The sequence below is a fragment of the Hyperolius riggenbachi genome, chromosome 1, assembly GCF_040937935.1.
Source record: "Hyperolius riggenbachi isolate aHypRig1 chromosome 1, aHypRig1.pri, whole genome shotgun sequence".
Taxonomy (NCBI): Eukaryota; Metazoa; Chordata; class Amphibia; order Anura; family Hyperoliidae; genus Hyperolius; species Hyperolius riggenbachi.
The window spans coordinates 575,841,917-575,860,608 of NC_090646.1; the positions used below are offsets into that span (position 1 = coordinate 575,841,917).

Consider the following 18,692-nt stretch of genomic DNA (forward strand, 5'->3'; position numbering starts at 1 on the left):
CTGGAAGTGCGCGATCAGCGCTGGAAGGAAGTGGCAGAATCAATTCTGCATTTTTGTTCCTGATTGTTGCTGCTTCTCTGCAGGGTGTTTTTTGCAGATTCCTGGCAGATTACTTCTTTCACAATCCTTGCTGATCCCTTGCAGGTTTTTTCTTGCAGATCCCTTGCAGGTTCTTTCTTGCAGATTCCTGGCAGATCCCTTGCAGGTTCTTTCTTGCAGATCCCTTCCAGGTTATTTATTGAAGATTCCTTGCAGATTCCTTACAGAGCGGAGCAAAGGCATCCTCTGCAGCAGGTAAAAGAAAAATGACAGCGGCTGAGGTGGCACAGTGGATTATGGAGGACAGCAGCACAGAATCTGACGTGCAGGATTCTGGTGATGACAGTGACTATACTGTCACTGATGATTATTACTACAGTGATGAAACTGATATTGACGAGGCTGATGAAGGTGGGGAAGCTGCTGAAAGTGGGGAGGCTGCTGAAAGTGGGGAGGGTGATGGTGATCACAAAAAATGGGCAAACTTCTCTCCTACCAGTGACTGCTTACTGCATAATTTTCCCCTTTACTGTGTGTAATGCAGGGGTACAACTGCCTGCAGCTAATGTTCCAGAAACTGTCAGTGGGTTTTTTGAGCTTTTCTTTACACCGGCCCTATTACAAGAAATTATTAATGAAACAAATTATTATACAATACAAAATACAATATAATAACAGTTCTATAGCGCTTTTCTCCCATGGGACTCAAAGCGCTTAGGCTCTCTCAGATTCAGTAGTTGGTAGTAGGATGAAGTATTCACACAACAAAAGTTATATTTCTCCAAATGCCAAACTAAATAGGTGGGTTTTCAGTCTGGATTTAAACACGTCCAGGGATGGAGCTGTCCTGATCTGTTGAGGTAAGGAGTTCCAAAACCTAGGAGAAGCATTACAGAAGGCTCTGGGACCAAAAGTTTCCAAGTGGACTCTGGGTATGACTAGATTATTAGAACCTGTGGATCTGAGAATGCGGGGATTGCTATGCAGCTGCAACATTTCTTTCATGTATCAAGGGCCCAGATTATTCAGTGATTTAAAAGTCAGTAGGCCGATCTTGAATAGGACCCTCTATTCTATAGGTAGCCAGTGAAGGGAGTGCAGGACTGGCGTTATGTGGCAGTGACGGGGTTGGTTGGTTAGCAGTCTGGCAGTAGAATTGTGTATCAGCTGTAGGCGGTACAAGTCCTTTTTTGGAAGGCCAGTGTAGAGAGCATTACAGTAGTACAGTCGGGATGTGATGAAGGCATGAACTAAGGTTGGTAGATCTTCTGGGGGGATGAGGTGCTTGATTTTTGTGATGTTCTTAAGGTGAAAATAGGATGATTTCACCACAGCAGAGATGTGAGTTCTGAAGTTTAAATCCCCATCAATTAGAACTCCCAGCCTACGCACATGATCAGAGCTGTGTAGATCCGTACCTCCTATTCCCAGTGGTGAAGACTGCAAGTTAGGTTGTTTTGTTGTCATGTGCTGCCCTCCAATCAGAAAGACTTCAGTTTTGTCTGCATTTAGTTTCAGCCAGTTGTCACTCATTCATTGCTGTAGTTCACGTAAGCAGGCGTTTATAGTTAGAGTTGGGTCTGTCACACCAGGCTTGAAGGAGAGATAAAGTTGGGTGTTGTCCGCATATGTCAGGCCATGTTTTTGGATTCGTTTTCCAAGCGGTAACATGTAAATTGTGAAAAGCAGAGGAGAAAGGATTGAGCCCTGGGGCACCCCATACTTAAAGAGAGCAAGAGAGGATTAAAAAAAAAGCTTTTATACATACCTGGGGCTTCCTCCAGCCCCATACGCACGGATCGCTCCCACGCCGCCGTTCTCCGCTGCCTGGATCCGCCGGTACCGGGTCCCATCATTACCGCCAGTCGGCCAGCGGACGCGGCCAATTCTCCGCATCACGGGGGCTCCCTCCATACACTTACGCTTGCGGCTGCCTACTGCGCAGCCGCATGCGTAGGGGTATGGAGGGAGCCCCTGTGATGTGGACAATTGGCCGTGTCCACCGGAAGTGACGGGACCCGGTAACTGCGATAGAGGAAGCGGAGGATGCCGGCGTGGGAGCGATCCAGGCTTATGGGGCTGGAAGAAGCCCCAGGTATGTATAAAAGCCTTTTTCTATTTTTACATTGTATTCCTCTCTGGTTCCCTTTAAGTGGTACAGAGGTGGACAGGAAGGGCCCCATAGACACTTTTTGGGTTCTGCCACTCAAGAAGGATTGGAACCACTGAAGAACTATGCCATCAATGCCGCAGTATTCCTGTAGCCTGTCTATCAAGATGTCATGATCAACTGTATCAAAGGCTGCAGAGAGGTGTAGCAGTATGTGGATGGAGCACTCTCCTCTGTCTCTTGCCATGAGCAGGTGGTTGCATATTTGGATGAGGGCAGTTTCAGTGCTGTAATGTTTCCTGAAACCAGACTGGAATGGGTCATAATGTTTTGTAGGATTTTTGCTTCTAGCTGGAGGTATACAGCTTTTTCAATTAGCTTACCCAGAAAGAGAAGGTTAGAGACAGGTCTGTAGCTGGTCATTGCATCTGGGTCCAGGGAGAGTTTTTTGAGTAGAGGCCTGATCATTGCTTCCTTCTGTAAAGCAGAAAATATCCCTGATTGTGAGGAACAGTTCACAATTTTGAGGAATACCGGTACAAACAGGTCAGGGCAGTTCAACATGAACTGTGTTGGGTCAGGATGTAGGTCACAGGTAGTTTGACGGAGGTGAAGGAGGATGCTTGATGTGACTTCTTCATCAATTTCTTTGAAGTTTGACCAAGGTGTTACGTTACCTCTGCTAACGGTCTTCGGCTCTATATTAGGCTCAGATGCTGTAAGTTGGATAGTGGACCTTATAGCGGAGACTTTGTCTGAGAAGAATTATGCAAAAAGGAAGTTTGAAAATAAACCTCCTTCACCCAGATCCATCTGGAGGAGCTGGACTGATGTTACTATGCAGGAAATAAAGGCATACTTTGGAGTAATTCTTAGGATGGCACTGCAAGAAATGGGATCTATCCAGGATTTTTTCTCAACTCGGTGGATCAATTACACCCCCTTTTTTGGAGATATTTTTCTCGTGAGCGATTTAGACAGATTCATTGGATGCTACATGTTTCTCCACCCCTCAGTGGTCATGAAGGCCCTCAAACTAGGGGTTGGAAAGTCAGGAACTTGACACAGCATATGAAAGAAAGATGCAAAAGTCTGTTTGTACCCCATAGGAATGTAGTAATTGATGAAAGCACAATTAGTTTCAAAGGAAGATCAAAGTACAAGATGTACAATCCTCAGAAACCAAGCAAGTGGGGGCTACGAGTGTTTTCTATAGCTGATTGTGAGACTGGATACATCTTTGCGTTTGAACCGTACTATGGATCTGCAACTACGGAAAGCTTGCCATGGCCAGACTTGCCATTTTCAGCTCGCATTGTCCTTCATCTTTGTACAAATCTGAAACAAGCCACTCCTGGACATGGATACCATTTATTTACAGATCGATTGTATACCAGTCACATATTGGCACAAGAGTTACTAATATAAAAAAATCACATAACTGGAACGGTCATGCCCAATCATAAAGGTCTACCAAGTGAAATAAAAAAATTGAAACTGAAGAGTTGTGAAGTTCGTGCTTGGAAACTTGACAGTGAAGAGGTGGTATTGGCATGGAAGGATAAGTGTATTATACACATGCTTAGCACTTTCTACCCTGCTACTACAACGACACAGCAGAGAAGAATGAAAGGTACAGTGACTGAGAATGTTGAGAAGCCCACAGCAGTCGTAGAATATACTAAACACATGGGAGCGTTTGACCGATTTGATCATTATACCAGTAGTTACTTTTTCAACAGGAAGTCACTGAAGTGGTGGAGGAAGACCTTTTTTTGGTTGTTGAAGCTTGACAGTAGTGAATAGCTTCATAATTTACAACCAGTTGCATCCACATGAACCAAAGAATCATATCAGCTACCACAAGAAACAAGAGCTAATTCTTGAGTTGGTTCGCGAACAACGAGCCTCTAGGCCTCAGCGGAGATATGGCCACCCTTCTTCATTGGACATGGAGGAGCGTCTAAATGGTATCCAGCATTTTATTGCTAAATTGCCCAATTGAAACACCAAAGATTGCACAGTGTGCAGTGACAGGAAGAAACCAGGTGGCAGGCGAAAAACCACCTATTATTGCGAAACTTGCTCACGCAGGCCAGGACTACACCCAGGAAATTGCTTTAAAGTGTACCATATTTTGGCCAACTTCTCTGCTACCATCTAATAGAAGACAGCAAACTGTCCAAATAAGGTATGAAATCAAACGTTATGTGTTCTTTAAGATAAGATATACCATGTTACTGTGTTACGTTCCATGTAAGAATGGGAGAGAGAGTAAGAGGGAGAGTGCATTTCTGTAAGAAAAAACTCAGAGTAGAAACGACTCCCTTTAGGAAAAAACTCAGAGTGGAAAGGGTTAAGGTGGCCACACACCATACAATGTTTAAATATTTTTTCAATTCAAGAATTTCAATATATTTTTCTGACTGATTGTAACAATTAAAAAATCTGACCAATGTACCACACACCTATGTTCAATTTTTGCCCCAGTCATCTGAAGTGATGCTTAAATGGACCCTGAGCAGTGCCTAAAAATTAAAATCTGCACTTACCTGGGATTCCTCGAGCCCCCCATAGCCTGTGAGGTCCCTCGGCGTCCTCTGGGCCCCCTCTGTGGGCCCACTGGCGGCTCAGTTAAGCTGGCAACTTCATGTGCCCATCCGAGCACCTGACACTATCACGCGCCCATCGCAGTAAGACTCCTGCGCGGTTCAGTCTTTTGAAAAATGCGCATGCGCAGGAGGCTTACAGCGATGGGCACGTGATAGTGTCAGGTGTGCGAACAGGCCGCGCAAGTGCAGAAGCTCTTGACATCAGCCAAAGTCGACAGCTTAACCACCTAAGGACCAGGGGCTTAAACCCCCTAGTGACCAGGCTATTATTTACTAATTAGGCCACTGCAGCTTTAAGGGGTCGCTGCAGGGCCGTACAACTCAGCACGCAAGTGATTCTCCGCCTCTTTTCTGCCCAACAGAGCTTTCTGTTGGTGGGCTGTGATCGCTATCCCAGTGTTTATTTATTTTTTAAGAAATACTTATTTCTTTATTTTTACAATAAATGAGTCTATAAATGAGAGCTCCGTCATTCAAGCGGAGATGCACATGCACTGGTGCGCACAATCTCCTGCAAAACATGCGCCTAGGACTGCACGCCAATTGGCATTAGGCGGTCCTGGGGCTGCCGCCGCGTCCACGCCGACTGGCATGGAGCAAACTTTAGGTAATTAATGGAGCCACCAGCGGGACCACAGAGGGGACCCAAAGGACGCTGAGGAACCTCACGGGCTATGGGGGCTGGAGGAAGCCCCCAGGTAAATGCCGATTTTAATTTCTAGGACATGATGTAATAATATTGAGAAACACTGTCGCAAAATACAAACAGGAATCTAGTTGAAATGATGTTCATCATTGCGTATTTTAAATGACGTGCCAAGTCATTCTACTTTTATTGGCTTTATTTTTTTTCAACAAGGTGACGGTTCCAAACAAATCTAAAAAATGTTATCAAAGTTATTTAGCTAAAAAAAGAAAAATGGTACTTCAAACTATGCAGCACCCAGACCTCAATCCCACTGAATTTCTGTGGAATGTGGAAGATAAAGAACTAGGCAAATCCTGCAAAAACCTTCACCATGGGAGCAAGTGTAAGTTGCCTGGCCAAAAAAAATCCAATTGCAAGTATACTAAAACGGAGGCTCTGTGCTTTCAGCCACGCATAGACACCCTGGCTTCCCAAAATACCACCCAGACCTCTGTGAGTGCCGCCCGCACTGGCCAGCCTTCATCTCTGATCATGAAGCGCAGAGCCTCCGAGGCAGCGCCTAAACTCTGCCGATTCCAGCACTCCAGCCAAGATGGCACCAAAACTTATTGCACTCCGGAGGGCATATTTGCAGGGATGTCAAACCCGTCCTACGAGGGCTGAGGTCCTCACACATTTTTGACATAGCTCAAATTAATTGATGGGTCTGAATCAGAAAAGGTGTGATCCATCAGGTAGAATACATTCCTCTCTTTCTCAGTCCATCCTAAACACTGGCATGGATCTGGCCCTCCAGGCCTGGCGTTCAACACCTGTGGCATATTGGAAGATGTGACCTCCTAGCCTCCACCAGAGCCTAACCCTCTAGACCAGCTCCTCAAAGGGGTCACTGCCTGTCAGGCCAGCCTGGCGGCCATCACCGTCAAGCTGGAAGAAACTATACTAAAAACTCGCCTATATCAATGCCAAGCAGATGGAAAGCTGCAATTCAGGCAATAGAAGAATATAATGTCTCATGAATTAAATAAATATTTGCTTATTATTAAATAAATATTTGGCTTATTTTCTTGGTTCGTTTATAAAACAAATTAAATAACTGAAATATAAATTGCTCTTGCCCTAATATGTGGCACACTTCTGTATATTGTCTTGAATGTCAATATACTTTTGCCATCTTGGCAATGCTTGAGGTCTGCATTAGTTAATGTTTATATGTAGAATATAATATAGACATTTTGGCATGGCTGCTGTGACCAGGATCATTCAAAAAAGCAGTTGGAGTCCAAAATCATACATTCATTTCTTACTTTTTAGCCAAAAATTGTCATTTATGCAGAGCCAAGTCTAACTTATTTTTTTCCTTGCACTTCCTCTGAAACATTAGATGCATTGAAAAAAAAACTATGAGAAAGAAAATCAACAACTGTTATACATTTATTTAATCTTTATTTACGATAGCAAAATTTGAAATCAACAGTGGAAAAAAATCTAAAATATATGTAAATATTTAAAATCACTAGAAAAAGAATAACGAAAATAGACCCTGTCCATGAATCAAGTGCTCTATTTGTGAAAACATTATACATTTATCACAAAATAATTGCTGCAGACCTGTTTATTTAAGAAGTGGTGGATTAGAAGTTTAGCTAAATGTCACCGAAAAGGTCATCTGGATCTGGAGTGCTTTTTGAAGTTGGTAAGGGTGGATTTTCTGATGAAGGATTTTTGCCAGTTGTCTTTGATGGAGCTGCATTAGATCTGCAACAACAAGGAGTATAAAACACTGTTAACACTGTTGTTTTTTAGCATAAGCTGTACCATTATGAGTTAGGAGGTTATTATCATTATATTATTCTTTATTTATAATGGCTCAATATACACTACAGTACTTAATAGAAAGTATAGATTACAACCATTATGGTTAATTTCCTCTAGATGCGGTTTTCTGCATTTCTGCATATGAAACAATGCATTAGATCTATCAGCTCAACAGAGAGTTAATCAATGAACTGTTAAAGGGAACTAAGCACCCTTTCTTTCATGGGAATTTCTTCTGTCATAGAAGCTGCCATGTTCCCTTCTCCCCTTCTCACAGTCCTTATTTATAGAAGTCAGAGATGCTCTCTAGACACATTCACTCTAGATAATATCTTTGAAGAAACTGTCCTAATTACCCACCCCTTCTATTGATGAAAAGGTATGGTTTACTTCTTCATGAGGACTACAATTTAACAATTAGCTTCCTGAAATCTCTGCGGCCCGGGGATGGACGGGCAGGCTAATAAATCTACTTTATGTAAAACAAAAGGGGAAATGGAGTTTATTTTATCCATTTAAGCCCGAGGGGTTGTTTATTTTTTGCATCTAAGCAACTTTCACCTTCCATTAATTTTCCAATAATTTTATCACTACTCCTCACAATGAATTGGTCTATATCTTGTTTTTTCCGCCACCAATTAAGCTTTCTTTGGGTGATACATTTTGCTAAGAATTATTTTATTCTAAATCAATTTTAACATGAATATTAAGAAAGAAATGGAAAAAATCATTATTTCTCAGTTTTTGGCCATTATAGTTTGAAATTAATACATGCTACCATAATTAAAACCCATGTATTTTATTTTCCCATTTGTCCCGCTTATTACACCATTTAAATGATGTCCCAATCACAATGTATGGCGCCGATATTTTATTTGGAAATAAAGGTGCATGTTTTCAATTTGCGTCCATCACACAAGCCCATAATTTTAAAAATTAGATTAATATACACCTTTGACATGCATATTTAAAAAGTTCAGACCCTTAGGTAACTATTTATGTTTTTTTTTATTGTAATTTTTTTTGTATTAAAAATTGTATGTGGGTAATTTTTGGTGTGGGAGGTATGCAGCAGTTTAATTTATGGGTAAGGGATCTGTAAGACACTTGTCCCCATTTATGAAAATAGCTATAATATGTCATTTGTTGAGGCCAGAAGCCATAGTAAAAAAATCTGACTTCCAGCCCAGCTAATTGAATCAATGTGGATCTTTTGAAAATCAATGCAGAATTTGGTAAACTGACATTTGCGTTCTATCCAAATCAAAACAAAAACTTCACAAAAGAATCAATGATTTTAACCACTTGCCGACCGCCTACTTCATATTGGCGGCGGCAAAGTGGCAGCCCCAGGACCACGTAACGCAGATTGGTGTCATGTCCTGGGGCACTCTCTGGCCGGGGATCGCGCGCTGGGATGCGCGCGCATCCGCCGGCAATAGGCTCCGCCCACCCGCGACGTCCACCCGCCGGCCAATCAGAAGCGCCGGCGGGTTGTTAACCCGACGATCGCCGGATAGGAAGCGTATTATACGCTTTGTAATGTTTACAAAGTGTATTATACAGGCTGCCTCCTGCCCTGGTGGTCCCAGTGTCCGAGGGACCACCAGGGCAGGCTGCAGCCACCCTAGTCTGCACCCAAACACACTGATCTTCCCCCCCCTGCCCCCTGATCGCCCACAGTACCCCTCAGACCCCCCCCTGCCCACCCCCCAGACCACCGTTTGCACACAATCACCCCCCTAATCACCCATCAATCACTCCCTGTCACTATCTGTCAACGCTATTTTTTTTTTAGTCCCTAAACTGCCCCCTGCTCCCTCCTGATCACCCCCCCCACCCCTCAGATTCTCCCCAGACCCCCCCAGACCCTCCCCCCCCCCCTGTGTACTGTATGCATCTATCCCCCCTGATCACCTGTCAATCACCTGTCAATCACCTGTCAATCACCCGTCAATCACCCCCTGTCACTGCCACCCATCAATCAGCCCCTAACCTGCCCCTTGCGGGCAATCTGATCACCCACCCACACCAATAGATCGCCCGCAGATCCGACATCAGATCACCTCCCAAATCCATTGTTTACATCTATTCTCTCCTCTAAACACCCACTAATTACCCATCAATCACCCATCAATCACCCCCTATCACCACCTGTCACTTTTACCCATCAGATTAGACCCTTGCGGGCACCCAATCACCCGCCCACACGCTCACATTGCCCTCAAACCCCCCCTTATCGATTCGCCAGTGCATTATTTACATCCGTTCTTCCCTGTAATAACCCACTGATCACCTGTCAATCACCCCCTGTCACTGCCACCCATCAATCACCCCCTGTCACTGCCACCCATCAATCACCCCCTGTCACTGCCACCCATCAATCAGCCCCTAACCTGCCCCTTGCGGGCAATCTGATCACCCACCCACACCAATAGATCGCCCGCAGATCCGACATCAGATCACCTCCCAAGTGCAGTGTTTACATCTCTTCTCTCCTCTAAACACCCACTAATTACCCATCAATCACCCCCTATCACCACCTGTCACTGTTACCCATCAGATTAGACCCTAATCTGCCCCTTGCGGGCACCCAATCACCCGCCCACACGCTCAGATTGCCCTCAGACCCCCGCCTTATCAATTCGCCAGTGCAATATTTACATCTGTTATTCCCTGTAATAACCCACTGATCACCTGTCAATCACCCATCAATCACCCATCAATCACCCCCTGTCACTGCCACCAATCAATCACCCCCTGTCACTGCCACCCATCAATCAGCCCCTAACCTGCCCCTTGCGGGCAATCTGATCACCCACCCACACCAATAGATCGCCCGCAGATCTGACATCAGATCACCTCCCAAGTGCAGTGTTTACATCTCTTTTCTCCTCTAAACACCCACTAATTACCCATCAATCACCCCCTATCACCACCTGTCACTGTTACCCATCAGATTAGACCCTAATCTGCCCCTTGTGGGCACCCAATCACCCGCCCACACCTCAGAACGCCCTCAGACCCCAGCCCTGATCACCTCGCTAGTGCATTGCTTGCATCTATTTCCCCCCTCTAATCACACCTTGAGACACCCATAAATCACCTCCTGTCACCCCCTAGCACACCTACCCATCAGATCAGGCCCTAATTTGCCCCGTGTGGGCTCCTGATCACTCGGCCAAACCCTCAGATCCCCCTCAGACCCCCTTCCGATCACCTCCCCAGTGCATTGATTGCATCTATTTTCCCCTCTAACCGCCCCCTGAGACACCCATCAATCACCTCCTGTCACCCCCCTAGCACTCCTATCCATCAGATCAGGCCCAATACATCCTGTCATCTAAGAGGCCACCCTGCTTATGACCGTTTCCACAAAATTTGCCCCCTCATAGACCACCTGTCATCAAAATTTGCAGATGCTTATACCCCTGAACAGTCATTTTGAGAAATTTGGTTTCCAGACTACTCACAGTTTTGGGCCCGTAAAATGCCAGGGCAGTATAGAAACCCCACAAGTGACCCCATTTTAGAAAGAAGACACCCCAAGGTATTCTGTTAGGTGTATGATGAGTTCATAGAAGATTTTATTTTTTTGTCAAAAGTTAGCGGAAATTGGATTTTTATTGTTTTTTTCACAAAGTGTCATTTTTCACTAACTTGTGACAAAAAATAAAATCTTCTATGAACTCACCATACCCCTAACGGAATACCTTGGGGTGTCTTCTTTCTAAAATGGGGTCACTTGTGGGGTTCCTATACTGCCCTGGCATTTTAGGGGCCCTAAACCGTGGGGAGTAGTCTAGAAAACAAATGCCTCAAAATGACCTGTGAATAGGACGTTGGGCCCCTTAGCGCACCTAGGCTGCAAAAAAGTGTCACACATGTAGTATCGCCATACTCAGGAGAAGTAGTATAATGTGTTTTGTGGTATATTTTTACACATACCCATGCTGGGTGGGAGAAATCTCTCTGTAAATGGACAATTGTGTGTAAAAAAAAATCAAAAATGTGTCATTTACAGAGATATTTCTCCCACCCAGCATGGTTATATGTAAAAATACACCCCAAAACACATTATACTACTTCTTCTGAGTACGGCGATACCACGTGTGACACTTTTTTGCAGCCTAACTGTGCTAAGGGGCCCAAAGTCCAATGAGTACCTTTAGGATTTCACAGGTCATTTTGAGACATTTGGGTTCAAGACTACTCCTCACGGTTTAGGGCCCCTAAAATGCCAGGGCAGTATTGGAACCCCACAAATGACCCCATTCTAGAAAGAAGACACCCCAAGGTATTCTGTTAGGTGTATGATGAGTTCATAGAAGATTTTATTTTTTGTCAAAAGTTAGCGGAAATTGGATTTTTATTGTTTTTTTCACAAAGTGTCATTTTTCACTAACTTGTGACAAAAAAATAAAATCTTCTATGAACTCACCATACCCCTAACGGAATACCTTGGGGTGTCTTCTTTCTAAAATGGGGTCACTTGTGGGGTTCCTATACTGCCCTGGCATTTAGGGGCCCTAAACCGTGAGGAGTAGTCTAGAATCCAAATGCCTCAAAATGACCTGTGAATAGGACGTTAGGCCCCTTAGCGCACCTAGGTTGCAAAAAAGTGTCACACATGTGGTATCGCCGTACTCATAAGAAGTAGTATAATGTGTTTTGGGGTGTATTTTTATACATACCCATGCTGGGTGGGAGAAATCTCTCTGTAAATGGACAATTGTGTGTAAAACAAATCAAATAATTGTCATTTACAGAGATATTTCTCCCACCTAGCATCTGTATGTGTAAAAATACACCCCAAAACACATTATACTACTTCTCCTGAGTACGGCGGTACCACATGTGTGGCACTTTTTTGCACCCTAAGTGCGCTAAGGGGCCCAAAGTCCAATGAGTACCTTTAGGATTTCACAGGTCATTTTGCGACATTTGGTTTCAAGACTACTCCTCACGGTTTAGGGCCCCTAAAATGCCAGGGCAGTATAGGAACCCCACAAATGACCCCATTTTAGAAAGAAGACACCCCAAGGTATTCCGTTAGGAGTATGGTGAGTTCATAGAAGATTTTATTTTTGTCACAAGTTAGCGGAAAATGACACTTTGTGAATAAAAACAATTAAAATCAATTTCCGCTAACTTGTGACAAAAAAAAAAATCTTCTATGAACTCACCATACTCCTAATGGAATACCTTGGGGTGTCTTCTTTCTAAAATGGGGTAATTTGTGGGATTCCTATACTGTCCTGGCATTTTAGGGGCCCTAAACCGTGAGGAGCAGTCTTGAAACAAAATTTCTCAAAATGACCTGTGAAATCCTAAAGGTACTCATTGGACTTTGGGCCCCTTAGCGCAGTTAGGGTGCAAAAAAGTGCCACACATGTGGTATCGCCGTACTCAGGAGAAGTAGTATAATGTGTTTTGGGGTGTATTTTTCCACATACCCATGCTGAGTGGGAGAAATATCTCTATAAATTGACAATTGTGTGTAAAAAAAATAAAAAAATTGTCATTTACGGAGATATTTCTCCCACCCAGCATGGGTATGTGTAAAAATAAACCCCAAAACACATTATACTACTTCTCCTGAGTATGGCAATACCACATGTGTGGCACTTTTTTACAGCCTAACTGCGCTAAGGGGCCCAAAGTCCAATAAGCATCTTTAGGCTTTACAGGGGTGCTTACAATTAGGCACCCCCCAAAATGCCAGGACAGTGAACACACCCCACAAATGACCCCATTTTGGAAAGTAGACACTTCAAGGTATTCAGAGAGGAGCATAGTGAGTCCGTGGCAGATTTCATTTTTTTTTTGTCGCAAGTTAGAAGAAATGGAAACTTTTTTTTTTTTTCTGTCACAAAGTGTCATTTTCCGCTAACTTGTGACAAAAAATAAAATCTTCAATGAACTCACCATGCCTCTCACTGAATACTTTGGGATGTCTTCTTTCCAAAATGGGGTAATTTGGGGGGTATTTGTACTATCCTGGAATTTTAGCCCCTCATGAAACCTGACAGGTGCACAGAAAAGTCAGAGATGCTTGAAAATGGGAAAATTCACTTTTTGCACCATAGTTTGTAAACGCTATAACTTTTACCCAATCCAATAAATATACACTGAATGTTTTTTTTTTTATCAAAGACATGTAGCAGAATAACTTTCGCGCTCAAATGTATAGGAAATTTTACTTTATTTGAAAAATATCAGCACAGAAAGTTAAAAAAGTCATTTTTTGACAAAATTCATGTCTTTTTTGATGAATATAATAAAAAGTAAAACTCGCAGCAGCAATCAAATAGCACCAAAAGAAAGCTGTATTAGTGACAAGAAAAGGAGGTAAAATTCATTTAGGTGGTAGGTTGTATGACTGAGCAATAAACCGTGAAAGCTGCAGTGGTCCGAATGGAAAAAAAGGCTCTGGTCCTTAAGGGGTTTTATGACTGCAGTCCTTAAGTGGTTAACATTTCTGACTTGTCCACACTAATGCTGGGAATACACCATGGGCTCGATTCACAAAGCGGTGCTAGCCCAGTTAGAGACTTTAGGCGTGATAACCATTGCACCATGCTGGTGAAAAGCCAGTTTAGGCGTGATAAGTTTAGGTATGATAAGTTTAGGTGTGATAAGTTTAAATAAGTTTAGATCGTGCGCAAAGTCCCGCACGCAAAGCAGCGCCATTAAACTCTATGCGAAGTGCACCAGACTTTGCTAGCGCAAAACTTTTGATCAGCTGTGCACTGCGGTCCTAACCCAGTTGGTGCTTAAAGTTATCACGCCTAAACGTATCACACCTAAACTTATCATGCCTAAACTGAGTTTAGGCATGATAAAGGGCTTTTCACCAGCGTGCCAACTGTTAGCACCGCTTTGTGAATCAGACCCCATGTGTTTTTACCCCCGATAGATGGGTTTGATAGATCATTTCTGACATGTCCGATATTCTTTCTGAAGTGAATAAAAAAAGATAAGATAAACAAGCGGAAGATAAGAGAATTGAGCGCAGAATCGAGCGAAGAATGGAGCAGAAAAACCGATTGGGTGGAGAATCGAGCATAAAAACGTTTCGTGTGTACCCAGCATTACCGCTATTTACCGGTAAAGAGTAGATTACTATTATCTATTTATGCCTAATAGGGAATGCAGAAAATAATACCAGAGTTGTCCAGAATGTATGCCACAGTTGTCCATGATACTGTCCATGAGTGTACTATCTGTATTTATTGACTCAACTTTTACACATAGGGTATATGAGTAAGTAGTCTTAGGAAATCCCCTGAAAGTAGAGTTTAAAGAGACACTGAAGCGAAAAAAAAAATATGATATAGTGAATTGGTTGTGTACTATGAATAATTACTAGAAGATTAGCAGCAAAGAAAATATTCTCATACTTTTATTTTCAGGTATATAGTGTTTTTTCTAACATTGCATCATTCTATAATATGTGCACATTACACAACACTCAGCATTCAAAATGAGTCTTTCAGAGCAGTCTGTGAAGTAATGACCTCTCCTCTAGCAGAGGAAAAGTAAATAGTCCAGGAACAGTTGAGATAATAAAAGTCAGATAACAGCCCTCTCCACGACTAACTTAATCGGAGAGCTTAATGGCTTGTTTGCATAGAGATAACAACTGGAGTTTCTCAACTCTTCCTGTACTGGAAACAATTACACTGATGTATCTGATCTTAATGTTTTATTTCTTAGCTGTGCTACACATACAAATCATAATATCATCATTTTTTTTTTTCGCTTCAGTGTATCTTTAAAGGGATGATCATGAACAATCAGTGGCGTAGCAAGAGATCATGGAGCCCCATAGCTTTCATGGGGCTCTCTGATGTAGCCACTCTTAAGCAATGCCACCTGCCCCTGTCCTATGGATATAAGTTACCTGGACTATTTTCATTCTCATGCAATCAACACCACCCATAGTTCATGGGCACTGTGCCAAAGCAGAGGGTGGAGAAACACAAGAAAGTTAATGGTGAATATATTAAGTACCACCAGGGCCCCATAGCAGCTGCTATGGCTATTGCTACGCCTCTGTGAACAATTATCTCTAACATCAAAAAGTGTGTACTGTGCTTTAATGCAGTGAGGTAGATATGATGTCTAAGAATGAGTAAGCACAGTTTCCTGAGAACTGAAACTGTAACCGCTCGTGTCCAAGGAAGAGACCACCCCAGAAAGTGTTAATTTACCTGGATGATGTCCTCTTGCTGCGGCATTCCATGCTGCGTTCCATCCATTAGACACTTCCTGCTTCATAGCTGGAGCCTCTGCTGTGTAACAGGAAGTGTCAGCAGGATGAAGTGCAGTGACAAGAGGACATCATCTAGGTAGATTAACCCTCTCTATGGTGGCTTTCTCCTCAGACCCAAGTAGGTACAGTTTCACTTCTTGAAAAATTACAATTAATTTAGTGATCTGGTTCATCTGGACTAGTACTTCAACTCAATTCCGCACTCAAAGGGAAGGAACAATAGCCTTTTAAAGTGGACCCAAATTAAAAATACAAGATTTCAGAAATAAAATCTATTTTCTAAATTATAATAATAAATAGCAGCCTTTTTTTCAGCTGCATGATGACAAATATAAAATATTTAACATTTATTGGAGGAACCCCTCCCTTCCTTTCATATTGCTGGGACAGAATCCGGCAAACTGGTGGAGTAGAAGGTGTCCGGCAAAGGAGGAATTGCTAATGGCTGCCACCTGTAGAACCCTAGTTATGAAAAGAGAAGGGTGAAACGCATGCACTGAAATGCTCATAGGCTTGAAGGAGTGTTTATTTATCTTTGTATGTGTCAGAGTGGTGCAACTAAATATTTTGAATTAAAAAAATGTTTGGTTTGGGTCTGCTTTAAGTGTATTATGAAGTCAGAGCTACAGTATGTAAAACGTTACACCCTACCATGAGCTGTAATATTGCTGTACAGTGCAATCCGTTAGCTACAGTTAGGGCTCGTTTCCACTAGCGCGTAAACCGGGCCGAATCCGCAGAGTTTCCCCGCAGGCAAGTCACACGTGGAAACTCTGCCATAGGAAACAATGGCGCCGCTGGCTGAATTGTTTACCTTAGCGATTTGGCCGACATTGCCATCAGTTTCCGTGCGGGAGGCTGTGAATCATGGGATTTGTCAGCGTTCCTGCAGAGGAGGAAGTGCCGCGGCGCGTCTCCCAGCCGCGCGCGGCACTAGTGGAAACGGGCCCGTAAGTGTAGTAACGTGCAGTGCACTGGTTTCTTTTTGAAGAATGATAAATAAAAATATGGTCATTACAAATGTACCTTCAAAAATAATTAATGGAAAACTTAGCATGAAACAATATAAATGGTAAAGAGTCAGAGTAGAACAAAGCGGCCAGCGTTCGCTAGCGGCACTCTACGCAGATACTAAAAGATAAAATGAAAATGATAAATCACAGAGCACTTAAAAGCTCAAATAGGTTTTGGCACTCGTATGCTTGTAATCTGCTTTTAATCATCTCCTTGGCCAATTTGGAACAAGTTTCTGGAAGCAGCCTGAGATCTATCTCTTGGAGACAAGCAGCTTACCAAAACAAGCAGAAAATCTGGCTGCTGTAAGTATATGTTTAGACATATCTCCCTAAATACAAGCACAGGTCTTTTCATAGCACTGGGCCTATTCACCACTCAGAACAATGACACCAATAAAACATGAAAATGATGTCTGAGTATTCCGGCCTATTATTAAAGTTCACAGGCATTAAATGCACAAGCTGGGGCTTTTCATCTGTGTGGTGGGGCTATATCACGGCTTAATTCACTTACTCGCTGCCAAAATAAGACTATTTGTACTTGTGTACAAAAGAGGAATGCAGGTTATACCAAACTACAAAAGAGCCCATTTTGTTATGCTACGTACATATTGAGAACGACGAACAAACTTTTAATTGATGAAAGAACGACCTAAGTAAAGTTAGTTTTTAAATGTGTGTAACGATCTGATCGTTAGAACGAACGTTACATCACATAAAGCAACTATTGCGCTTGCGCATAAAAATGAGAAGTTTCATGGAGAAATAGCGAATTGCGCATGTCAAGCCTAGTAGGAACGACCGTTTCCAACGATGTACTACTTTTGCAAGCGATCGTCGTTGGTAAAAATCCGCCAAGCTAGATCGTTCGTTTTTAACGATCTAGCTCGTCTGTCGTTAGACTTAATGATCGTTGGTTGCTTTTTTCGGGGAACGATCGTTTCAAACGACTATAGTCGCATGTGTGTACGCACCTTAACACATAAGTGTCACATCAAAATTATGGCTTTGCCATAATAATAAAATAATAAAAAAATGATGGCTTTGAATGCCTTCATCTCTATATATAGTATCAATCCTACTTATAACCATTCAGTGTTCCCTTTTTATTCGCTTTTTTCAATTGTCAATGATAATAAAAAACAGCACTTTATCTGCACAGTCAGAGAAGTCGACCTGCAGTAGCAACTCTCCTGAAAAGTAAATAGAAGCCAAAATGCTTGTATTTGGCTGAAAAAAACACTCCTGATCACAGGATGGTGTTTAAAAGTTCACAAAGTGATTATTTATCTGTGTGGGAGGTGCATAAAGCAGTGTCAGGAACCGGCCCGCGGCACGCCTGCGTATACGGTTCCCGACTGCGGGTTTGACCAGATTAAGCGGGGAACAGCCTTATTTAAGCTACAAACAAGGCTGGAACCCCTCAAACACTTCCCACTGCCACCACTAGCGTTGCTAGACACGTCCCCTCAGCTGTCGAGGGCTAAACACGCAATCTGCGTTTTCGTATTTGGATCAGCTTTGCGCTTAGGCCGAATACGAGAACGCCACGCACCCACACACACAGTACAGTTGTACAGTAACACAGCACAATCAGACAATGATTTGTAATGCAAGTTACACTGTCGTGCAGCAAAACCACTAACAGTCGTTCCGAATGATACTGTTAGACTTCCCACTCGGCTGTCGAGCGCAGAAGTGCCCCATACACACAATGCAATTACAATTTCATATGGTAGTGTTGCTCAAGCAAACAATTAGGCACGGACTTATACACAGCTACACTGCAGTCTCCTCTAGGCTATGAGTGTTAGTTTAGTATGGCAGAAGTCAAGCTTATTAAATAATAATTTAATATTCCAGAAAAACATGGAACAATGCAGAACAGAATATATAGAAAAGATTACAAAAAACAAAGTAAAAAAGTTACAAACTTAACAGTTACAAAGATACACACAAAAGCGGTTTTGCTTACCAAAATAAACAGGGATCCAGATAGAAGAATCTTGGACTTTTGTGGACGGACACAGTTCTGGCTTTGACCAGGAGTCCACTAGCTTGGGCCAGGAGACTGGCTGCCACTACCGTCAGAAGAGAACTGATTTGAGGTAGCTGTCCCCTGGTTTTTATAGTGAAATATTCGCCTCGAGGCTGTACGCCTGTGTGGACG

At 42.9% G+C, this 18,692-nt stretch overlaps 1 protein-coding gene across 2 annotated transcripts in view; it reads right to left on the minus strand.

Moving 5' to 3' along the window:
* Positions 1-6,836: 6,836 nt before the first annotated feature.
* The window catches only part of XRCC4 (X-ray repair cross complementing 4), a 488,621-nt gene continuing 476,765 nt past the window's right edge, over positions 6,837-18,692 (minus strand). For both annotated transcript variants that reach the window (XM_068247937.1, XM_068247936.1), the window contains one exon: positions 6,837-7,168. In XM_068247937.1, coding sequence (XP_068104038.1) covers positions 7,057-7,168 — 112 coding nt within the window. In that variant the 3' untranslated portion in view covers positions 6,837-7,056. The remainder of the gene's footprint in view (positions 7,169-18,692) is intronic.